Raw genomic sequence first — 25453 nt, 5'->3', positions numbered from 1 at the left:
GGTGGAAATACAACAGGACTACATATATGCCAAATAGTGGCTGGAGCATGTTATAGACAGAGCAACGTGATTCTACAATCAACGGATTAAATCAAAATTCTGCAGTCCTGCTGCAGCCTCTCAGGAATGGTGATGGACATTTAAATTAGAGGATAAAGCTCCCCAACCTCAATGACCAGGAAGTCCAACATCGGTGCAAAAGACAGGTTTGATGCATTTGCAACAATCTTCATTTAGAAGTGTTGAATGAAAATTTAAGTTTGACCTCCTAAGTCCCCAGAATCACAATCTTCAAACAATTATAAAATTTTCCAAATGATGTCAAGACATGGTTGCCAGCATTTTGGACAGAGCAAAGGCCATGGTTGCTGAAAATATTGAAGCTGTAGTATTGAGGATACGCTCGAACTAGCGTGGCCAAACTATTCCAGCACAGCTACAAGAGTGGTGTTGACTTAATTATGGAGAAAATAATGCTGTTCACAAATAGTGAGGCAAATTCAATCTAGCCAATTATCACCACATTAAAAAAAGTGTAATAAGAAAAATGGTATAAACATTAAATGGTATTATCAATGATCGACTCCCCTATCATTGAGGTTGGGGAGCTTTATTCTCTAATTTAAATGTCCATCACCATTCCTGACAGGCTGCAGCAGGACTGTAGAATTTTGATGTAATTCATTGATTGGAGAATCATGTTGCTCTTCTATAACATGTTCCAGCCACTGTTTGGCATAAACCTAATCCTGTTGCATTTCCACCAGGTTGACAGTTGATTTTATGTATGCCTGGTATTGGTCCTGGCCTGCTTACATTCCCCATTTCTTCTCCACTCTCACATAGTGGCAGCAGTATGTACCGCAAGAACTTGATTGGGTTCTTTTGATAGTGACTTCCAAATCTATTGCCTCCACCACCCAGGAGAATAAGGACCGCTGATGCATGGGAAAACCACCACCTGCAAGTTACCCTCTAAGTAACTCACTGTCATAGTCATAGAGTCATAGGGGTTACAGCAGAAAAACAGGCCCTTTGGCCCAACTTGTCCATGCTGCCCAGTTTTTACAATTAATCTAGACTTACCCTACTTGGAAATATATCAATATTTCTTCACTATCTCTGGATCAAAACCCTAGAAATTCCTTCTGAGCAACAGTGAGTGTACCTAAGCCTCATGGGCTTTAGCATTTAAGAAGGTGGCTCACCCTTGGGTTATCTGAAAAATTGTTGGAGTAGGCAATGAACATTATTTGCTGTCAATGCCATCACTTTTCATATCCCATAAATGAATTTTATAAGAGTCTCATTGAAGAATTAAAAAGGGGTTCAATTAGCAGAATTTACCATGGTAATTAAATTTATCTGGGATTGGGTGGGGCCAATATTGTGATTAGGATCAGCTTCCAGCTCAATGTTTTCAAAACAGCGCAAGGCATTGTGGAAATTCTTTGCACTGAACATAATTTGTAACTGAGATTCCTCAATCCTTTACATTAGTTTGCTCAATTTCAAGCATATCGTGATAAAACTGCCCAATGTAAAAGAAAGTCGAGGCTGGAATGCTTATTGTTGAAGCAAGACGAATGTTTCACCTGCATATCTGTAACGTTGTTTGCATTTATGGTCATATGCCTGCCAAATGCCAGGAAGATATAATCTTGGATTAAGAAATGTGCATTTGCAAATGGAACCCTCCGTAAATTTATTTTTTCACAGTCGTCCTTCCCCCTCCCCCATTAATGTTCATTAATGATGATTTCCCACTGTTACAGTGCTTTATTCGTTCTATTAGCAGATAATGGCGACCCTATTTTCAAGGTATTAATTTATACAGAATCATCTATCTATTCTAGAATTAGCTCTCTATACTTGTTATACTATGTAGCCTACGTTATGTTGATTATTCAAATAAATATGTATTTATAACCTTGTTTAAACCTTCATTATTTTAAAGACCTGGGTTATGTTGCCCCTCAGCGTTCTTGCCTCCGTGTGTAGTGAGTGTATTTCCTTGAGCTATTCTGAACACATTCTATTGGCATTATTCTGTATGCTTTTCTGTGAAGCTTTTCAAACCATTTCACACTGATTGACTGTTTTGAGACATGATCATTGATCGCTGTAACATCCTTTTCAATTGCAGCCTTGAACATGTTATTTCAAGCTCTGTTTCACAATCCAGTGGCCTTGAAATATGAACATCTCACTTTCTCTTTGCTCAATAGTTGCCCTTGTGACAAGCAAGCACTACATGGAATTTTTGTTTAGATTTCATCTGATATACATCACAAGTTTAATTTTATTATAGTTGCTTGCATTGAATCAAGACCACCTTCAAAGTTTACTGATGCGACCTCTTTAAAGTGAGACAACCAGGAGACTGGAAAAACACAGCAAGCCAGACAGCAATCAGGAGGTCTTTAAAGTGAGGAATTTGATTGTTCATTGAGGAGGTTAAGTCTGCCTGGGCACAGAACAAATTTGACCTTTTAAAAAAGTTGGCTTCCAAAAATCTCTCATTTCCAATGATCTAGCTATGTTAGCATCCTGTCATGTAAGTCTGTAAGTCTGAATATTTGTTTGAACCTGTCTGCCCCTTAAAAAACTAATATAGGATGTTATTGCTTTATGCAATGTATTCTTTGACTAACAGTGATGTGCTTTTTTTTGTTTTAATTTTCAAGTAATATGACCCCTCTGACATAATTTTAATTTTCAAGTTATTGAAATTAACTTTGTAGCCAATCATACAGAAAGGGTATTGGTGGTATCACCTCTTTAAGCGTTAGGGTACTTCTATGTACCCTAGTGGGATGAAACCATTTGGTTGTTCTTATCAATTATAAAAAGTTCTGGGGGATGTTACTTTGGTGGACCATCTCCCACCGCAATGTAATTTCTACTTTGATAACACAAAATTACATTGTGTTAGGTTACCCAAACTCATAATTTCTGTTGATGAAATTTAAAATAGGATCATTCATATTATTTTGAGCTGTGGTTTATGCCAAGGTGACCCTTGAATTTTAGCATCATCTGTTAATTACTCTCACTCGCTGGACAGATTCAGTGATTCCTAGATATCACATAACAGTTTATTTTGACTGATACAGATTTTACTATTTTAATCGTGTTGTCCGTTTGACAGGGACATCTGTCCATAAACCTCTAGTAGTGTGTTGACTTCTGTGCAGCACTCACTCTGCTCCCCACTCTGGGACTCGGTTCGCTTGCTCTGCTCCCGGTCCGGGACCCAGCCCCTTGCCCCCTCCCCACTCCGGGACCCAGCCCCTCGCCCCTCTCCACGCTCCCGGACCCAGCCCCTTGCTCCGCTCCGGAACTCGGCCCCTTGCTACACCCCCGGCTCTGGGACTCAGCACTTTGCTCTGCTCCCTGCTCCGGGATTAGACCCTTGCTCTGCTCCCCACACCGGGACCCGACCCTTCACTCCGCTCCCCGCTCTGGGTCTCAGCGCCTCACTCCATGACTCAGCCTGTTCAGTCTGTTCCCACTCTGGCTCCGGCTGCCACACATTCTGCTCCCCACTCCAGGACTCGGTCCGTGAGTCGGTCCACGTTCACTCTGCTCTCACTCTGGGACTCCACCTGCCCAGGCTCCAGCCATATGTCATCTCTTTTCGTCTCACCGCCATTCACCAGGAGGGGGAGGATAGTTTAAGAATTTAAAAGGTGGGGGTGGGGTGCAAAAGAAAAATTGTGCTGTAAAGAGGGAAAAAACAAGAAAGTAAAAGGAAAAGGAACTGACAAGCAGAGGAGCTTCGCCTGGAGCATCTTGCCAAGCAACAAATATTGGAGGTCATGTAGTTGGGGAGAGAATGGGGCTTGTGAGGCAGAAGAGGCCAGGTAGGTAGAGGAATGCATATGCTACAACAGCCTAAAATTTATTTGAAATAAAGTTTGAGAATTGGAAGATGCATCCAAATAGTTTATCCACTTTCTCGAAAGCCCATTCAGTTTTATCAGGTGACCTGTGCACCAGAACCAGCTGCATCCTTAGCTAAGCTGTTCCAATACAACACTGACATCTATCAAACACTGTGGAAAATTCCTTAGATATGTCCTACGCACAAAAAAAGCACGAGAAATTTAATCGGCCCAATTTCTGCTACAGTCTACTCTTGCTCATCAATAGTGTGATGGATGTTGTCATCGAAAGTGCGATCAAGCCTCACTTATACAGCAATAACCTGTTCTGTGATGCTCAGTCTGGCTTCCGCCAGAGACACTCAGTGCCTGACCTCAAGGCATTCTCGATTGAAACATAAAAGAATTCTAGAGATGATGTGAGAGTGACTGTCTTCGACATCAAGTGTGGCATCAAGAAGGACTAGCATTAATAGAAATCTGGGGAAAGTTTTCCTCTCTTTGTAGTCATACCTAGAACAATGGAAAATGGTTGTGGTAGTTGGAGGAAATTAATCTGGCCCTAGGGATTGACTGCAGGAGCTCTGCAGGTTAATGTCCTAGGCCCTGCCTCACAGCGCCAGAGACCCAGGTTTGATTCCACCCTCAGGCTACTGTATGTGTGGAGTTTGCACATTCTCCCCATGTCGGCATGACTTCCCTCTGTGTGCTCCAGTTTCCTCCCACAATCAAAAAGATGTGCGGGTTAGGAGGACTGGCCATGCTAAATTGCCAGTGTCCAGGGATATGCAGCTAGGTGGGTTAGCCATACAAAATGCAGGCTTATGGAGATAGAGTCTGGCTGGGATGTTCTATCAAAGGTCGGTGTGGACTCGATAGGCTGAATAGCCTGCTACCACACTATAAGGATTCTAAGACTCTAAGATATGCAGCAGTGATAGCTGATAAGTAGCATGCAATTGCCAGAAAATGACTTCTCCAACAAGAGAGAACCTAATCATCTCTGCTTGACATTCAATAACATTAATCTCACTCATGCTGCCTAACCTGCTGTGCTTTGACCAGCAACACATTTGCAGCTGTGATCTCCAGCATCTGCAGACCTCATTTTTTACTCGAAGATGCTGCCTAACCTGCTGTGCTTGAATCATCCACTATCAACATTTTGGGGGTTCCGATTAGCCAGAAATCGAACTGGACTAGCCATATAAATACAGGGCTGCAAGAACAAGTCAGAGGCTAGGAATTCTGTTGGCATCTTAAGGCACAAACCAGGAATGCAATAAGATACTTGCAACTCTTAGACCACTCAAGAAACTTGACATAATGCAGGGTAGAGTTAACTATTTCACACGCACATAATTTGCACTTTAAATATTCACTTTCTGGCTATGTATATCTCCACTTTTCCGAATGTTCTTTAGGGTTCTCAGTCACTGAAAATTAATTCTAAGAAGAACCCTTTATCTCATCTAATCTCTTGATCCTATTAACAAGGATTACCACCTTGTTTCAAATGGGAGAAATAACATTGCTCCACATGTAAATTACAGATTAACTTCCATGGAGAAAGCTGTACTTCTTGTGCATTTTTAAACAGTTACAGCTTTGTGACCGACCATGTCTGCACAGGAATTAGTTAACCTTGTGAACATCAAAACCTGTGTCTTCCAACATTCTGTGCACATCTTCACTCATTCACAGATGTCAGGGAAGATTATTGTTCAACTGTAACATTATGGAAATGGAAATAAAATGCAATGCCTGGGTAATTAACCTATTCTTTTGCTGTTAAAATGGAATCAGCTCACCTCTGGACATTTATAAATAAATTTCCACACTGGAAATTAAATTCTGAGGGAAACGGTAGAAAAGCTTTAAACATACCTAATGGAGAGTTACAGTGTCAATCTAATAATGTAACCTTGCAATAGAAGGTTAAAATAAAATAGCAATGTTTTGTAAAGAATAACCAGTAAGCTCAGCAGGTTTGGTAGCCTGCATTCTGTTGAATGATCACTGAACTTGTGCTTTCTTCCCGCAGATGCTGCCAGACCTGCTGAATTTCACCAACAGTTTTTGTCTCAGATCTCCAACATCTGCATTTCTCTGTTTTATAAACCCAGTAAGCTGTTTGTCCTATGAAAACTCTTTTTCTCACCTTCTTCCCACATGGACTTTTGTGACTCACCTGAACGATATATGCTTCCAGGCTGACTCTTATCGATACACCCACAACTGGTGACTAAATTAAGTGGCAATTAATAACCAAATTCCTATCTAGAAATCCAATCTCTTACAGCATGACACAAATCACTTTCCATTTTGATTGCCATCTTGGCATTTTCATTTGTGAATAATTAATTTGGTCCAGTAAAGACTCAGCCGTGTCTTGCTTTTTTTCCTCCCTGATAAGTTTTTGATTTTTCAAGACACACAGCTGAATGTCTGAAGGCAGGGACTTTGCTTGTTCCAGCTATGCCATTGTAACTCTGCTGATGGTTCAGTGGAAATCACTTTAAATTTATTCTGCCCTTCTGGCAAAGTTATGGCAGTGGAGTAGGAACAATGCAGAGGATGAACAGAGGGCTAGAAACCATGCATGGGCAGTAAATGGTGATCTAAATAAGGTTTAGAATCGGTGCAGACTTGATGGGCCAAAGGACCTATACCTGTACTGTATTGAATTGAATTGAAAAGATTCCAGTGTAAGATTCAGAATTAATTCAAAACAATTCTTCATTACGAGTTGCAACCTATTTAAAATGTAGCTGCTATTGATCTTGAATGCCTATTCGCCTATCCTTCATGAATACTAAAGTAAACTTTGCTTCTTAAAAGGAAATTGTTGAATTTTCTTCTGTTTTAATAGTGGAATGAAATCATCCCCACCCTCTGTCCCATTGCAAGTAGATTTACAACTAACCCACTAAATTTCAAAATAGAATTTCCACAATAAAAAATGCAGTGGTAATCTGAAACAAGCACAGAGAACACTGGAGAAACTCAACAGGTCTGGCAGAATCTGGGGAGAAAGAGAAAGAGAGTTAAATTTTCAAGTTTGGTATGAGTTGTCTTCAGATTTGAAAAGCATTCTGAAGAGTCATACCAGACTAAATATTAACTCTGTTTCTCTCTCCACTCATGTTGTCAGTCCTGCTGAGATTCTCCAGCCTTCACTGTGCTTGTTCCACTAGAGTTTCGACCTTGTGATAGTACTGTTCCCAATAGGTTTACAGCCGTGTGAGAAAGTGGTGCAAATTGCTCGGACTGCAGGAGTAGAAAGAAGTAGTTAATAATCCTTTCACAATATCAAGAACTGACACTATAATGGAAAAGGTTGAATAATCTCACAGGGTCACCTAAGATCAGATGGTGTTGCACATCATCAAATCTCATTTCTGTAATTGTATCTTGAATACCTTCATAAATGGTTTCTTTCCTTCCCTTTCTAACTAACCAGCCCCACCTGCAACATTCTCTCACTTAAATCACCTCAATAACACATGCCATTCTTTCTGACTTCTCTTGATGATTGACTTAGAATGTTGCAGCTCATGTCAGACATGCAAAGCCCTGCATTTGTGTCACTCTTCACCTTTACCCAGTTCCTGCAGTTCTGCGTGCCTAGCAAATTGGTTCCAAGATTCTCATTTCCATCGTTTACCCCGGCCTTGTCCTTCCCCCCCACCCTATCTCAGTAGTTTCCTTCACCTGCATATTGTAGCTACTGACTCCATGTAAAACGTTTCATTCCTCACCACCTCTCCTCCACTAGCAACACCAATTCTTTCAGTTTTATAGCCTTTTGTTCTGGAATCTCTTCCATAAATAGTTCTATTGTCCAACTTTTCCGCTTTCAAAAGCCACATACAGGCTGCTTTTGTGACTATACTTACACTCCCAGGACTTTCTGTATACCCTCTCTTCCTTGGTTCAGGTCCATTTTGTTCCAATCCTGCATCTGAAATCACTATCTTAAGAACTTTAGAGCCCTAAATAGAGGTTCTTATGAAACTCTGAAAATAAACAATCACACTTCAAAAAATATATTCTTACTTAACTAAATTCACACTCCCTTTGACAGTTTTGTCAACAATGCCTGCTAAGCTGAATTCATTAAGTAGTGTAATGGATCACAGCCAAGTATTCATAATACAGAACTAAAAGAATTCAGCCATCTATTCAAATTTCAAAACCAGTGAACAGTGTCATAGTTTTCATTCAATTAGGAGGTCAATAAATGCTTACCTTTTAAGAAACATTTAAATTAGATCCCGTATCTTAAAAAAAAATTGTTAACTTATCAAAATGCTTTACATTATATTATGGGAGTTGTTAATACATTTTGAACTTGCCTATCCAGTGTTCCAACTCCAAACTGGGGACTCCTCTAGTTTACAACTCTCTGAGCAGTTGTAAATCTAACTCAGTTTCAGAAGTTACCCAGCCCAATGGAAATTGCAAGAGCTCTCAAATGTTTACCCATGCAATGAAGCCAAGAAAATATGTCAATGCAGCATATGAGGTCGCTATTTGGCCCCTTTCCTGCATTGATCAAAATGGCAGAGGACAGGAAAGAGTTGGAACCTCCACACATGCAGTACTAACATATCTCCATTGCACACTCCTAACAAGGCCTATCCTGTGTTATACCAGTTTCGTCCAAATACCTCCTTTCTCAATTCAATCATAGATGCATTTAAGAAAGGATATAATCTAAAAGATTACATGATTATCATTATTTGCTTGACATGTTTCATGTTTCAATATCAAAGCTGTTATTACTCGCATTTATTAATTATGTGGTCTGCCTGCATTGCTCGTAAGATAAAGCTTTTCACTGTGCCTCGGTAGACAGGACAATAAATTCAACTCAATTCAATTCAAATCAATTCACTAAGCTCCAGAAACTAGTTGTGACTGTAAACCATTCTAATAGTGTCATCCATGCGCGGTCAGATTAAGACATATACTGAGTAAGCCACAATGTAAACCTTTGTATTATCATGTGGCCTCTAAATATGAAAAAGGAATGACCAAATTTCAATTTTTTGCATAATCAATTGAAAAATAAAGGAAACAGGAAAAAAAACTGTCCAAAAATGACATGTTTGCTCTGATAACAAAAATATTCATATATGGCTACGCAATTATTAAAGCAACCCTGCTTGAATATTAAACACTACCAGAAAGCTTCAGGATATCCCTAGCCATCATTTAAGAAATGCTATACTCAGTTACCTAGAATCCTATGTCTCATCCTGATGAACTGCAGTGCAACAATGTAGATCAAAAACATCTCCTCAATGTCATATTTCCTCTATTTGCATGATCATATGCTATGCTCACTAAATAAAAATGCCTTTTATGGTTTTCCAAAATAAACTTATTTACTAAAAACAAATAAAATGTCAAAACACCCCTCCCTTCCTTTGACATCCGGCAAAAATATACTGTTGGAATGTATGTATTCATTTTCCTTACTTCTACTTGTAAACATTAAGGATTAAATTCAAAGAATCTATCTATGATTTATTTCTCTCATTATGTGGAGTCCTGTTAAAATTGAAGAGAACATTTGAAAGTAGATTTTGGAAGAGAAAAAAAGCAGCAGCAGCCTGCAGGGCGGCTAAAACAATTACTGAATGGTGACAGCTATTTCACTGTAATAAAGGAGAACCTCATACTCAAGAGAGCCAGCCCGGCCCATAGCAACCACAACCGTTCACCTCTTCCACTAGGATAGATGATGCAGAAGTGAACGTGAGCTGCTACATCTCAGAAGGTTATACAGCCTGGAATCCCAGCTGAAGAAATAGAGACAAAACATCCAATTATTTTGAGTCTCTAGGGTGTCTTCACCAAAGATAATATTCCATTCTGGATACAGAATGGCTCCACTGCATGTCAACATTGGAATGAACCAATTGAGAAATTGAAGTGGTCTTTTATTTAACCTTGTGGCCATGCTGCAGTTGATTATTGCCTTAATGCAGCAATTTGGTTCTTTTGTTGCTGCGCATCCACAAATTCTTGGATTATGATTGAATCATTTTTGTGCCCTGATTCTACCACACCAAAACATCACCCCGATACTAGAAGGGATGCGCAAAAAAAAAGGCTACTTCAGCTGTAGCTGAGAGTTATGATTCAATTAACAATCTCGTACTCATCTTCATTCAGACAAGAGCGAAAAAGGTAACACAGAGAGAGAAGCTGGCACTCTGAAGGAGAAAATGGAGGATCTAGAGATGGTGAGAAGTTAGAATCTTGCAATCATTTATTAGATTTGTTGGACAAAATGACCTGGGCCCCACAGGTAAGTGGTAAAGTTATCACAGTCTTCCCAGACTATAGGGTCGCTCTCCCATAATAGAGAGATGGTTGGTGGTGATTGAACCTGAGGGTCACCATGCCTCAGGCGAGGGAGAAATTAAGAAGGAAAGTTCTTCATGGTGACTTCAGTGATGTGGGATTTGAACCCAAACTGTTGGCATCACTCTGCATGATAAATTAGCTACCTCGATCTAGACAAGCTAACCTAACCTCTTATTCAGCCCTTAGTTCATCTTTCACATCTGTCTCAAATCCGAAAATCAAAAAACTAAAATCTAATTCAAGGCAAAAGAAAACCTCCTGGATGTAAACTGCAAGTGTGTGAATAAAGGGAAAAGATTTAGAAAAAGATCAATGATTGTGATGCATTTAATGCTGATGAAAGCTTTCTCCAGATGACAAGTTTCGAGTAAAATCCTTCACTCTTATAATCGATGCATTTCAAACCAATTTGAAGACAAGTACAATCACATACTAAAATGATGCAAATGTATTTTTGATTCTACTTCATTTAGATGCCTCAGAAAAACAGTTATGCAAAGAAGCCTCTGATGAAAGATTATTCTGATGATGTTCATGTTAACATTGTTGGATAAAACACATCCAAATCTACATCAATGAAAATTATTCAGATATGGGAATCAGGTATATAGAACATACCTGATATATATATCAGGTATATATGAATATCTCTGATATTCATCCATCTCATTACTCATTTGTGAGATGCTAGGTAAGTACATTGTATGGCCGAAAAATCAACAGATCATAGTAAACAGCATAATCTCTCAGCTGTTTGAAACAAGCAAGATGCACACTATACATAACCAGGCCATGCTTGGAAAACGTACAGTAAAGTATCCAACATTAGATGTGATTCTGCAATTACACAACAATTGCTACATAACCCTGAGTATGCAAAAAATTATGCTGACAACCAATTTAGATTTGTCAGTTGGGCCTGCTATATGGCACATGTCGGTGTACAAGGAGCTACGTTTTCCAAGGTCCTGTTCTTTCCAGACAAAAAGAGCATCTACACAGACTGTTTCAATAGAATAAAGACAGACAGGTGACAGTCATTCCCTGGTTTACTTCTCAGGGTAATGTATTGACCAATCAGAGTTAACCAGCCCTTTTAAAATTTGGACAAAGCTTGGCTGTTAACTGTCAGTTATTATTAAATGATGCATCTTCCAGGGCAACACAGCTAACAATAAGATTCTGCTGGAATGTCATTTGTCACTTTCTGCCCATATAGTATGAATGTTGTGTTCCCTGTAATTTGATATTTCTTATGAATTGGGTGGCATGGTGGCTCAGTGGTTCACACTGCTACCTCACAGTGCCAGGGACGTGGGCTCAATTCCAGCTTAGGCGACTGTCCATGTGGAGTTTGTATGCTCTCCCTGTGTTTGTGTGGGTTTCCTCCAGGTGCTAAGGGTTCCTCCCACAGTCCAAAGGTGTGCATGTTAGGTGGATTGGCCATCAGAAATTGCCCCAAAGTGACCAGGGATGTGCAGGCTAGATTGATTATCTATAGAAAATGCAGGATTACAAAGATGGAGTGGGTGTGGGTGGGAGCATGGTCGGAGGGTGAGTGTGCACTTGATGGGCTGAATGGTCTGCTTCCACACTGTAGGGATTCTATGATTCTACTCGTGCGTGTAAGATAAACCTTTTGTCAAAATGTCTTTGCTTTTCAGCAATGCTCAAATTCAATACTGCCAAATGATTTCAAATGAGCTTTTCCTTTCTTCAATGTGGAAGTAAAAACTTACCATCTATAGCCAATCTCAAGTCTGTCAGTGTAATTCTAACACGCGTAAGAACTCGCTGCATTCGATCAATCTCCTGGCGCAGGAAGATGTTCATTGGTTGGATTGCACCCATTTTCTGTAGTCGAGCTTTCACCTTGAAATCATAATAAGTTTGAAGTTATTTCAGCATATGGCACTTAATGTTAAAAAGCTGCAGGTCTTTTTAGTTAATTACACCTTCCAATGTTGCACACATTCATTAAAATTCAAGTGATACTTCATATGGATATGAAGTTTTTAAAAATCATTGTCAAGCACTCCAGATATAATGAATGGATGTGTCTCCCTGCTCCTTTCACAGTATTTGTAGATTGCATGAAAGCAAGTTTAGTTTTCTTGCTCTAGAAGAACTGTATCATAAAGAAAGGCAAAGCTGCCAGCCTTTATGGTACAAAATAATTCAGTCATTCCCTATACACACTAAGCATCCAAACAGAATATTTTCTGCGTTAAGCCCCCAAGTGTGTAACTACATTAGAATTTCAGTACATTTATTTTGCACCTAAATAATACAGAAATCCTCAACCTCATACAGTGAAAGATTCTGCAGAGTAAACCATTCCAGTCTAAACAAAGTAATCAATTGTAGGATTGTGTAAAATAAGACTTGCTTCATATGAAAAATACCTTTAAATGTGATCTGTAACTTCATACCAATAACGTGACAAAAGATCAATTTAATATTGCCCATCAATACCAAAGGTTTCTAAAGCAGGGTCCCCTTTTGGAACTGTGTGGAAATGGTGAGATCGTTGTGAACTTTAGGCTAACACTTTAGCTCGTGGAAGTTAAAAGAAACATTGCAAACTTTTAAACAGTTTCTTCAGAACAGAACTTGCTCTATCCATCAATAATTTATTACAATGAATCTCACAGGAGCTGGACTGAAACACTAGAAACTAGATTGGTGCCTTAAATGCATTCACCCTTCATGCATGTGAATTGTATGGTATGCCACATCGGGAAATAATTGGACACAATTTTTCATTCTCCATCAGATATTTAGTCAACCGTCCAGATGATTTTAGAGCATTGATTAGATTACTTACAGTGTGGAAACAGGCCCTTCGGCCCAACAAGTCCACACCGACCCGCCGAAGCGCAACCCACCCATACCCCTACATATACCCCTTACCTAACTCTATGGGCAATTTAGCATGGCCAATTCACCTGACCTGCACATCTTTGGACTGTGGGAGGAAACCGGAGCACCCGGAGGAAACCCACGCAGACACGGGGAGAACGTGCAAACTCCACACAGTCAGTCGCCTGAGGCGGGAATTGAACCCAGGTCCCTGGCGCTGTGAGGCAGCAGTGCTAACCACTGTGCCACCGTGCCGCCCTGTGTGATTAAGAAATCTGACTATTTATAAACAAAGTTTTTGTGATTTTCATTTAATATGTAATCTTTTCTCTAAAACGCAAGTGTACGGAAAAGTGTTTGTAATGAAATGATGTGGAAGCCATCTTCTGCCTTTGTTAAAATTACCATAACAAACAATGGTGGGAGAGTGGCAAAAAAGAAACAAATCTAATCAGTGACAATTTCCAAATAGTAGAAATACAGATTTTAATTCCTATGGGCTGAATCTTTTGCCTTTTTTATCTTCTGTGCTATTTGGATTAGGTTTTGTGGAGAGTTTGTTGCTATGGGACCGAGTGAGTCCTTTTGCTATATTTTATCAAACTCACCTCATTAATAATGTATTCCATCCTATGGCATATCTTACATCCAGTTTCCACACAGTCTTACCATGCACTATTCCTGAACAGCTCGCCACTTAGTGCACATCCTGGCATTCACCAGCATTCCTTGCACCCATGCCATCTTTTAAAGCCTGTTGTGCACCTGGGCAAATACTGTCACGTAGGCGCTGTCCTAGACGTTTCCTGACATTCACCACAGATATGACAGACAGAGGGGACATTGGTGCGGGCAGGGTCCTGGAGATCCTGCTGGATGAGGTGGTGCTAACACAGGACGCCCTCCAGGAGCAGCTATGGATACCAGGCCATGCCAGCCTAGTCCAAGGTTGATATCCAATTTCTTTACTGTGGCTGTCTCAAAAGAAGAAAAGATCATTCCTCTAGGGGACATTAATGCCAGGGTTGACTGTGTCTCCAAATCCCAAGAACCATGGGGAAAAATTATGTAGAAAATGCCAGTACAAATGGTGTCCTCCTGCTGACATTGTATTCTCTGTGTGGCTCATTACAACAAGTATCCTCTTCCATCAGTACAACAAATACAAAACCACACAAAGGTATTACAGATCACATCACAAGCACTTCTTGGATTATATCTTGATCAGCTCAAATTTGAGGACAGGAGGACCCCATGGCTTCTCCAACCTGCTCCATCATTCAATTTGTTTATGGCTGATCTGATTGTCCAGCCATCCTTAACCCACTTACCTAGCTATCCAATATACCGTTTGACTCCCATAACTCTGTCTTAAAAATATTCAATGACTCGCCTCCATTGCTCTCTAGGATGAAAATTCCACACACAGACTCATGACTCACTGAAAAAAAAACTCTCCAAATCTTTGTCCTTACTCATAAGCAGTATCTCTGAATTCTAGTCTCTCACACAAGGGAAAATATCCTTTTAGCATGTAGTGACTTTTAAGTGATGTCTATAATCACTTGATCCAAATATTGTAAGAACCTGGGTGGCACGGTGGCACAGTGGTTAGCACTACTGCCTCACAGCGCCAGAGACCTGGGTTCATTTCCTGCTTTAGGTGACTGACTGTGTGGAGTTTGCACTCTCTCCCCGAGTCTGCATGGGTTTCCTCCGGGTGCTCCGATTTCCTCCCACAGTCCAAAGATGTGCAGGTTAGGTGAATTGGCCAAGCTAAATTGCCCGTAGTATTAGGTGAAGGGGTAAATGTATGGATGGGTTGCGCTTTGGCGGGTCCGTGTGGACTTGTTGGGCCGAATGGTTGTTTCCACACTGTAAGTGATCTAAAGCTCAAGAGGAAAAGTGTCAATGTTTCAGCCATACAGAAGACTGATCAAGGAGAGGAATTTGAAGCTTAGTTGACAGCCAACCTGGGAAATCTTCACACAGTCAACCAAATTTCCGGAACAGGGAATACAAATAAAGGCTGCTGAACTAGATACTTTTTTTCCGGACCTTTGGGTTTGAGGATCATTGTCACCAGAATAGAGAAATATGTGATCTTCTGGAACAAAAGGATCCTGTATCTAAATAAAGAAAAAATGCAATAGGGGATCAGGTGTGATCTGGCTATGATAAACTGGGAGATGTTACTTAAAGGGATGGCAGTGGATAGGCAGTGGCAACCATTTAATGTGTCTTTGTTGCCTGTCAGATCAAAGAAAAATGTGAAGTACACTAGGAAGTCACTGGATGCACTAAGGGGAGAAAGTGAGGACTGCAGATGCTGGAAATCAGAGCTGAAAATGTGTTGCTGGAAAAGCGCAGCAGGTCAGGCAGCATCCAAGGAACAGGAGAATCGACGAAGGGCTTATGCCCGAAACGTCGATTCTCCTGTTCCTTGGATGCTGCCTGACCTGCTGCGCTTTTCCAACAACACATTTTCAGATTGGATGCACTAACCCAAGCAAAGCATTTCACTTAGTAAATTGTCAAGCTTTGTGATTGTGCTGCCAGGCTCTGTCATTGTGTTCTAGAGAATTGAATGTTCAAAGATCTTCCTCACAGTTCTGCAACTGCTTCCAGTGGGACATCTCAAATAGTCCCTGTCAAAGTCTGCCCCAATATGAGGTAAGGCTGTGTGACTACCTCAATATTATTTACAATCTAATTGACAGTGATTATTCACCTCTTCAAAGGTCAGCTGTTCTTGCAATGTCAATTCCATAAATAAGCCAGGTTTTTATGCCTAAAAACTCCTAGTCAAAAGATGGGGATCAACTTTCGTACAAATAACATTTTAGGAGGATTGAAATTATCCTCTCCCATCTTCTCACTCCTACAGGGTTATCAGGTTGGAAACTGTTCCACGACACCTGTTCCCAAAAGTAGCAACAAGGAACAATGAGGGTTTTTTTATTGCTAAATTGAACAACTGACTTCAATGGCATGTCATTCTATGGCACCATTAATGACTAGGCTTGCAGCAGGGGAATCTGACCACAGTGGTGAGTAAGGACAAAGAGTTTGGATTTTCTTGGTCAAAAGCCAGGTGTCAATTTTTTAAGATCAATCATGCCTTGAGTATATTTTTGCTCATAAATATCCCAGATAGAAAACTCACCAATCTCTGTGCTAAAACTAAATTCACCACTATAGAAATACTTTATAGGTGGTAATTAGCTGCAACTTCATTGTCAACTTAGCTTAAGATTTGCCAACCATTCCTGATCTCTTCAATTCTGCATATGAGGGAATTGGTCTGTCTTTGGACATTATTGAAACAGCCACATATTCCACCATTAATATATTTTCGGCAAAAGTTTCCGGAATATATTGAGCACCTTCCAAACACAGGCCGCCATCTTTCTTAAAAGGCTACCATTGACAAGATGATCCTACCCCTGATTAACTGCACCAACTCAGTCTTCTACAAACCACAGTAGTAGGTGTTTTATTTGAACAACCGACTTCAATGGCATGCCATTCTATGGCACCATTAATGAGTAGGCTTGCATCAGGGGAGTCTGACTTCAGCAGTGAGACATGGATTGTGTATTAGCAACATGTAAAAATGTTGGAGAAATTCCATCATGAGATTTCCACTGTATCCTTTGGATTCAAAGGGAAGACAGTCAAACTAATGCTAATCTTCTTCATGAAGTCAGCTTCAGAAACAAATCAAGCAGTACACCAGCAAAATTAACACTGCGCCCACATGGCCATAAAACATCTCATTCAGTAGGTCTTGTTCTCAATTCTAAAATGGCCAGAATTCCAGGAAGAAAGAAAATGCTGCATAGACACTTGAAGCTCACTTCGAAGTGCAGCTGCATTGAAATTAATGACAGGAGGAGTTTATTGTCAATTATTCAGAATGGCAACATATTAGTCAATCAAGCTGCATGCCTGTGTGAGACACAATGGGCTAATTCTCACAGGGGCCTAAATGACATAGTCTGCAATGAGATTTGTGGCAGAATTGTGTGAGAAGTCTGGCCAGGTTTATTTAGACATTACGAGTAACTGGCTATGACTTTTATGCAGCTGCCAAGCAGTGAGGTGATTTCTTGCTAGGCAATGGCAAGTTACCAATAAGGGAGATTACAGCTTATTAAACACCTTATTACTGGCACAACTAACCTTATTAATATTCAGCTTCCTAGCTTACGAAAAATGTTGAACAAACTAGGTATCAGGAATTTTTGACATGGAATACATGGTGACTCCAGCTCACAGTTTCCATATTGCTCAGCACCAAACAGCATCTCAGGATGTAATCCATGGGCAGCAACAGCACGCAAGCCTTGTCCATGGATATTGACATCTGGCATTTGCCTCCACCTCATGACCTACATGGCACCTCTCCGACCTACTTTCATGATCCTTAGGAAGCCTAAATGTGCACTGAAAGACTGCTGTAAGGAAATTGTGTGTGCATGGGCAGATGTACAGCTCAGATTTGACCAGCTGTAGTTTGCCCTTAGTCTCACTAGCAGATAGAGATGGGTGCTATAAGACACTGACTGAAGAAGATTCTCTGTTACTTTCTAGCATGCTGGAATTCTGCAGAATGCAATGAGAAAGTAAGTAATAGTGACCATGCTCAGATTGGGAGGGGTAAGTTTCTCAACATGTGAGGGAGGGGCTGCAAGACCCACCAGTGTGAAGCCCTTTAAAGGGAAACGGAAGTGAATTAGCAAAATATTGGTGGAAAGCAAATGTTATCAAGAAGCAGGCTCATTGCCACTTTCTGAGGACAGCTAGGACTGGACAATAAATGCAGCTTTGCCACTTGCAGACAGAGGAAAGAATAAAAAGATGTAAAGCAGGCAAATGGGGCTCAATTCTTTGAATGTGGTGACAATTTTCCAAAACAGTAGCAGAACAGTCCTGAAGAATCTGCACAAGATTGCCACTCCCCAGAAAATCCAGCCATTTATGTTTCGGTAACATTTCAAATAAAAGATTGCTGCTTAAGTTTAATATGGTCAGGATTTAGCTCATGGGAATGATTCAGAAATTAACTGAATGGTGTTATTTGTTACTGAATCATTGTCAGCAGCGAATCTGAGGAAGGAAAATTTAATTCATGAGAATTTAATTTCATTGAATTCAAATGCAAATCAATCAATTCTGAAAATGACCCTAACATATAGTACTTGATTGGATCACATTTGACTACTGTGGCCAACTAAAAAACCAAGGGAGATATTCAAAAGCACCAAAAACAGTGTAACCACAGAGTTAATATATCTCAGTTATAAGAAAAGAAATTAGTTTTTCAGTCTTGGCAGAGAGATAAAACAGCACAGAACAGAAAAAGTAAATTTTAAACTGTATTTTTAATTAGTCTAGGGCAGTGGGGCAAAATGACAGTTTCGTGTACTGAAGTTATAATAGTCTTCTCGACAAAGAAGATTAATGAGATATGAACTAAATTTCAAGGTGCATATCAAAAATGAAAATTATGGAGTTTTATTTAAGAAATAGATACTGTGAACATTTTAAGATTTTCTTTCGAAGAATAAGATGAAGGAATGGCTTTTGTATCCAAATCTATTCTGTGAATTTTCAAGTGTTAATTTTTTCTTTCAACATCATTTCACTCTCTGGCAGTGAGCTCATATAGCCTTCACTTTAAGGACTATCTGCAATATGTTTAAATCAAAGAACATACATCTCAAAATAAAAACAAAAAGTCTGAGATCATGAGTATTTTACCTCATGTGGAATATAGTCTGGTGGTAGCTTTTCCAACATTTCATTTGCAAGGCGTTGGACCATGCTTTCTCTGGTCTCTCCTTCACCACCTCCACTATCCTTAGGTTGAATGTTGACTATTGTGTTAAGAGTTTCATTTGCCATATTAGTCTGGTAAGTTATATCTGCATTTGAATGAAGTCCAAATACCTACAAAATCAAAATAAATCCATATTAATATTCAGTTACAGTTAAATATGTTTTCCTCGTTAATATTGGAGCACAGTAACTGAGAATATGAACATTTTGCATACAATGTATTACCAATCTGTTTGTTTAATTTTGTAATGAGGAGTTATAATTTCAGCCATGATTAAACATCCAAAGTTTAAACAGATCTAGGCATGTCAAATTGCTCAACATTTAACATGTTCACATGTTAAGACACCACAGAGTCCAAGATAACAAAACAAAAACTCACCTATCAATACAATTAAGTTAAAGTAAGTCAATGGTTAACCAGATGCCGAACTTTATGGTCAAGGAAACAGAGTGTTTAGCTAGCAAGTATAAGGTATGCTTCCTGCAGCAACATGCTGACTGCAAGATATAGAAAGAACAGATACAGGTCTTGGTTTGGAAGATGATCTATATGAGTAGAGGAGAAAAGGGCCAAAGAGCACCAGCAACTAGCATCTGATGCTTGGGGGAAGACTGGCCACAGTATGCTCAGCCTGATATCAAATGATAGTTCAGTTAAAGATGAATTGGCATGTTTAATTTTGTGTTAATGGACCCAGTGTTAAAATGGTGAGTTTACGAAGTGACCATACAGACCTGTGTAAATAAAATATCCAGTCAAGAAAGAAATTATTGACAATAGGAATGGGGAACATAGGTTCAAAGTAGAATTAGGTCTTTGGGGAAGAGGGGACATATTAATAGTCCTATTATCTAAATAGTGACCAAAACATGGAATGGACATTTTGATAGAATTCTGATAAATAAAACAAATTATACAGGATTCAGTGGCAGCAATGATAGTAAAGGCTACAATTGTTTGTTCAAGACAGATGTAGTAAGCTTGCTATCTCTACCTGTCTTGTGAACAGTCAGTGCAAAATATACATGAACGCCTTTAATAGGACTACCTGTCATCAGACAAACAATATAAACTTGGGTTTCATCTTCAAAGAAGGAATTGTGAAGTAAGCAATTTCCCAACACTGTGGTTCCACATCCTGCCTAGAAATGCCCTTCCACTCTAATTTCAATGTGGAAAGGGGACTGGATTCGGGCCTGCCACCTCCACTCCCAGGGACATCATATCAGTTTTATAAATGAGAGTTAGATATCCAAATTCTCATCCTCATCAATATCTATACCACCTCATATCCTTCTATGCCCACTTACATCAAATTCATGACTCTTCATATGCTTCCCAAGTCACATCCATCCCATGAAAGTCAAGAGTGTGATGCTGGAAAAGCTCAGCAGGTCAGGCAGCATCCAAGGAGCAGAAGAATCGACATATTGGGCAAAAGCCCTTCATCAGGAAATTCTAATGAAGGGCTTGTGCCCAAAACATCGATTTCCCGCTCCTCGGATACTGCCTGACCTGCTGTGCTTTTCCAGCATCACACTCTTGACTCTGATCTTCAGCATCTGCAGTCCTCACTTTCTCCATACCATATAAGGCTTACTCATCCAGTATCTGCTATGAATAGAACTATGAACCCTACAATAACATTGGAACATCTTTAATATGATCACAAAATTATCCAAATAAGCAAACAACTATTCCAATCTTCTTCAAAAGCCTGATTCTCTTGTGAGCTCATAAAACTATTGAAACTCTACTCGTTTAAAATCTTTTTTCGCTTAGCTGGTCATAAATCTATACAAATAAATAAACAACTTTCAGAAATGCCAATCACAACCTCGAAATGAATTTGATGTACAAGTCACCCATAAAAATCATACTTTTGCACCCACTTTGCATATACATTAATTCTGCTTTCCAGCTACACTGATATTAGTAGTCAGTCTTGGGTTTCACCTCACATATCATAGTTTACTTACCATTGCCAGATATCTCAGGGCTCAATTAGCTCAGTTTTCTGGTGGCTGGTTTGTGATGAACAGTGGCACCAACAGGGCAGATTCAGTTCCTGACACTGACTGAGGTTACCTTGAAAGTCCTGCCTTCTCAACTTCATCTTTTGTCTGAGGTGTAGTGACCCTCAGGTTAAATTCAGCATCAGTTGTGTCTATCTAACAAGAGAACAACCCACTGGGACAATAGCAACTTTGCCTTTTCTAACTCAGTGCATGGGATCAAGCATGTAAAATCACGAAGATGTACGGGATTTTCAGAAACACCCACACAGAGTAGATCCCACATAGTGAAGGATGAGAATGGTGACCATCCACACTCATGCCTGCGGTTCACTTTTATACTCAGCATTTAAGTAGATCTCCACATATGCAGAATTTTCTGAATCTTCTAAGGTTCTATGAATATACAAACAAGGATAGGAGTAAGCCACTATGCTAATTCAGCCTGCCCTGCTATCAATAAGATCATGGATCAGTGGTGCTGGAAGAGCACAGCACTTCATCAATAAGATCATGCTGACCTGATTTTAACCTCAATTCTACATTCCTGCAAACTCCTGATCCTTTATCAATCCAATGGCAATCAACAATCCAGCTTTGCCTTAAAATTATTTAAGAATTCTGCTGGGCACTGCCTTTTGAAGAAGAGAATGCCAAAGCCTTACGATCCTCTGAGAAAAGTTTTACTTCCTCATTTCTGTCTTAAATGGGCAACCTCTTCCTTTAAAAATGTGACATTTAGTATTTGACTGCCTAGGTCAACCTTGACAACAACATTCACAGTATTTGATTCATCATACACCATTAGATTATGACATGCTATATTTTCAAAAGCTTTTGAGTATTGCTGTCAAAAAATTTCCTGATTCCAGATTACGCTTTCCAATCCATTATTCTGATGTGATGTGAACCACATCTTCTACCAAAAAGGCCTGACTCTATGGAAATAGCATGGATCGAAACGCCCTATCCCGGCAAAGGAACAGAGTAAGAAGTACATGCAAGTTGTTGTTGTTGAAATGTGGACCGCGTCACTGGACACTCTATAATTGTGCATCTCCTGGAAATGAACAGGGATCAGCAGCGAAAACCTGAATATCTATTATCCAAAGGCCAATTATAGAGCCCCAGTTGTATGCTCAGGTACAGCAAGGACAGGATTGCTGTGGTTGGGGAAGTTAGCTGTTAGACCCTTAACCCAAAGGCATAAAAATTCCCCATAATGGGAATGTGAATCTCAGAGTCAGGTTCCACCAAGCATTTTCAAACACGCATAGTGACTTGAAAAGTCAGCTATTGTCTCTGATATGCACTGCTTTATTCCTAATAACAAGAAAGCAATGTTCTAAATAGTTAGTTATTTCTCTGTTACAGATGTTAAATTAATTGGCTTGCAAACATTTAGGTTAGTTCAGTCTTGATTTGTAATGAGGTTGAATTAGAGCAGGCATTATAAGAAATACAGACCAGCAAATAAGATCAAGAGATGCTTTTTTTTAGAAGTCTGTAATTAATCAAATTCCAAGAGAAGTTATTCCCTCGATGCTACCAGAAGAATCTTTCTCTTTACCCTTTGTCACATCATTAACTTGTCACGTGTTCCTGATGAAGGGCTTTTGACCAAAACATTGATTCTGCTGCTCCTCGGATGCTGCCTGACCTGCTGTGCTTTTCCAGCACCACACTCTCAACTCTAATCTCCAGCATCTGCAGTCCTCATTTTCACCTAGTCATGTGTTGAGCCTGTCTTGTTTTACTGTTGCTGAGGACTGGCACATATACAAATAAATGCACGAGATATGGAAAAATATCTGAGTCATTCTCAGAACATAGATGACATACATATTATTAAAATATGGAACTTAACATCTAGTAGATTTTCATTTTAGCATACAAAATCTTGAATACCTCAGGACTATCAACAAGCGGCAGATTCTCAATGTATTGCAGGATTTCTTGAACTATCTTGCCTTGAGGAATGATATAATCTTTGTAGAAGGAAAATTTATCTGTGAACATTGTTTCCCCAAACCACACAGTTGCAAAGGTATTGAGTAGTCGCTTATCAAGATCATCTGTTACGCGCCCTCCGTACTGCACCTCCCCCAACATATAGCGCACGCAGTTCCAGTTCACACCACGCTTAATATCCATTTCATCCAGGTGGTTTTGCACAAACTGAACACTGGCAGTAAAGTCCGCTTGATTGAACTCATATGGAATATTCCATCCAAGTGGCCCAAACTTACGTCTTTCCTGGAGATGTTAATTGGAAAACAAACAAGAATTACTTAGCACAATTAAAAGAAGTAAGTTTACATGACCTATAAACATCTCAAAACTCGAGAGTCAACTACATACTTTTGAGATGCAGACATTGCTATAATGATGGGAATATAGCTGTCAAATTACACAGCACAGTCCTTTTTTAAACTTGTTCATAGGATGTTGGTGTTATTGCCGAGGCCAGTATTGATTATCCACCCCTAGTTGCCCAGATGTGTTGATGTGAGGCTGGAGTTACATGTAGATCAGAGCAGGTAAGGACAGCAAATTTACCTCCCTAAAGGACATTGGTGATTATATAAACTGGGTTTTAATGACAGTTGATAGTGGTTGCTAGTTTGCCATTAGAATAGCATTTTATTCCAGATTTTAAAGAATTCAAATTTCACAATCTGCTGGGGTAAAGTTCAAACCCACATCCTCAGCACATTACACAAAAATAGAAGTTGCTGGAAAAACGCAGCAGGTCTGGTAGCGTCTGTCGAAAGAAATCAGAGTTAATGTTTTGGATCGATGGACCCTTCTTAAGAACCCTGTTCTGTTTTTGTTCCTGGTTTCCAGCATCCAGTGTTCTTTCAGTTTTCCTTAGCACATTAGCTTGGCATTATCAGACCAAAGGCATTAACACTACACCATTGCCTTCCATCCAAACATGAATGTGGTATAGGCCATATAATCATTATTTTATAACATTGGTTGAAGTGTAAACACTTGCCTGGAAATTAGGAAGAACCCCCTTTCTGTTTTTCAAATAAAGCACCTGATGGGCTAGTTGGCCTGCAGTATTGCACCAGAGTTGTGTTTATTGTGCTTCACATTTCTTAATACATTTTTTGCTAAATTGAGTGGATAGGAAGGACTTGTACTCGATAGCAGAGAGGTCATTAACAAGAGGCAAAGCATTAAGATAATTCATAGAATGGATTACTGTGGAATTAACAAGAAAGGTTTGCACCCAGAAGGTGGTAGATGCCTAGAATTCACAGACTGAAATAGAGTAGGGATCTACACACCAAATTTGAAAAAACAACTTGCTGATGCATTTGAAGTGTCGCAAGTGGGGCGGCACGGTGGCTCAGTGGTTAGCAATGCAGCTTCACAGCGCCACGAACCCAGGTTCAATTCCAGCCTTGGGCAACTGTCTGTGTGGTGCTTGCACATTATCCCCGTGTCAGCGTGAGTTTCCTTCGGGTGCTCCGGTTTCCTCCCATAGTCCAAAGATGTGCGGGTCAGGTGAATTGGCTGTGCTAAATTGCCCATAGTATTAGGTGTATTAATCAGAGGGAAATGGGTCTGTGTGGGTTATTCTTTGGAGGGTTGGTCTGGACTTGTTGGGTTGAAGGGCCTGTTCCACACTGGAGGGAATCTAACTCTAATAAATATAATATCTAAATATAACTTATACGATGGGAAATTGGGAGAAGATTGAAAAGTGTTCTCTCAACTAACATAGATATGTGGGTTGAAAGGCGCATTCTGTATAATTGCCTATGATTCTATGAAATACAAACAATCTACAATTCACAAACAATAGAGATCTAAGTGAGTTATGATAGAATGTGGAACCAACCAAATTATATATAGAATTCAATGTGGCTGCTGAGATAGTCTATCTAGTCTACTAACATGCTTGCTGAAATCATAGGTAATCTTTAAATCAATTATGAATTGCAATATATGGCTACCAGCTTTGAACTGATCATTTAGGTTACTTAAGAGAAAAATGGGTTTTTGTAGAAGTATAGGCAACCTGGAGTTCCTTTACTGATTAAATACTGAGATTTACATGCACCTAATAAAGCTAGTTATTAGCATTACATGACAGGCTAATGGAAAATTCAAAAGGACATGTGTTGGAAGAAGATACATTTTCAGGTTTGCTGAGAAAATGGTAATGTTCAGAAGAAAATTAGACAACTCTTCAAAGATTCAGCATTGACTCAACAGGATGAAGACTTCTGGGCATTAACAATATAGGTGTTTGAGCCCACAGAAACATTTTGATCTGGGAACAAGTCAACATATCATGATTGGTATTAACCAATCTTGCCTTATTTAATTTTTGACAACTAAGCCCTATTAATATCTGATGAATGCTGTACCTCAGTGGAAGCAATTCAATAAATTACTCTTGTACAGAGAAAGGCTTCGTTTCACTGGGGTAATACCTCAAC

General features: G+C 39.6%; 1 protein-coding gene across 1 annotated transcript in view; it reads right to left on the bottom strand.

The window, feature by feature from the left end:
- The window catches only part of dnah5l (dynein, axonemal, heavy chain 5 like), a 340633-nt gene that overhangs the window by 28784 nt on the left and 286396 nt on the right, over positions 1–25453 (bottom strand). The window contains exons 68-70 of the mRNA XM_060825520.1: positions 22902–23249; positions 18897–19085; positions 12008–12140 (exon numbers count right to left, since the gene is read on the bottom strand). Of these exons, the coding sequence (XP_060681503.1) occupies positions 12008–12140; positions 18897–19085; positions 22902–23249 (670 nt within the window). The remainder of the gene's footprint in view (positions 1–12007; positions 12141–18896; positions 19086–22901; positions 23250–25453) is intronic.

The sequence above is a fragment of the Hemiscyllium ocellatum genome, chromosome 5 (assembly GCF_020745735.1).
Source record: "Hemiscyllium ocellatum isolate sHemOce1 chromosome 5, sHemOce1.pat.X.cur, whole genome shotgun sequence".
NCBI lineage: Eukaryota > Metazoa > Chordata > Chondrichthyes > Orectolobiformes > Hemiscylliidae > Hemiscyllium > Hemiscyllium ocellatum.
The sequence above is the reverse complement of the archived record's forward strand: the minus strand, read 5'-3'. Positions and strand labels throughout refer to the sequence as shown.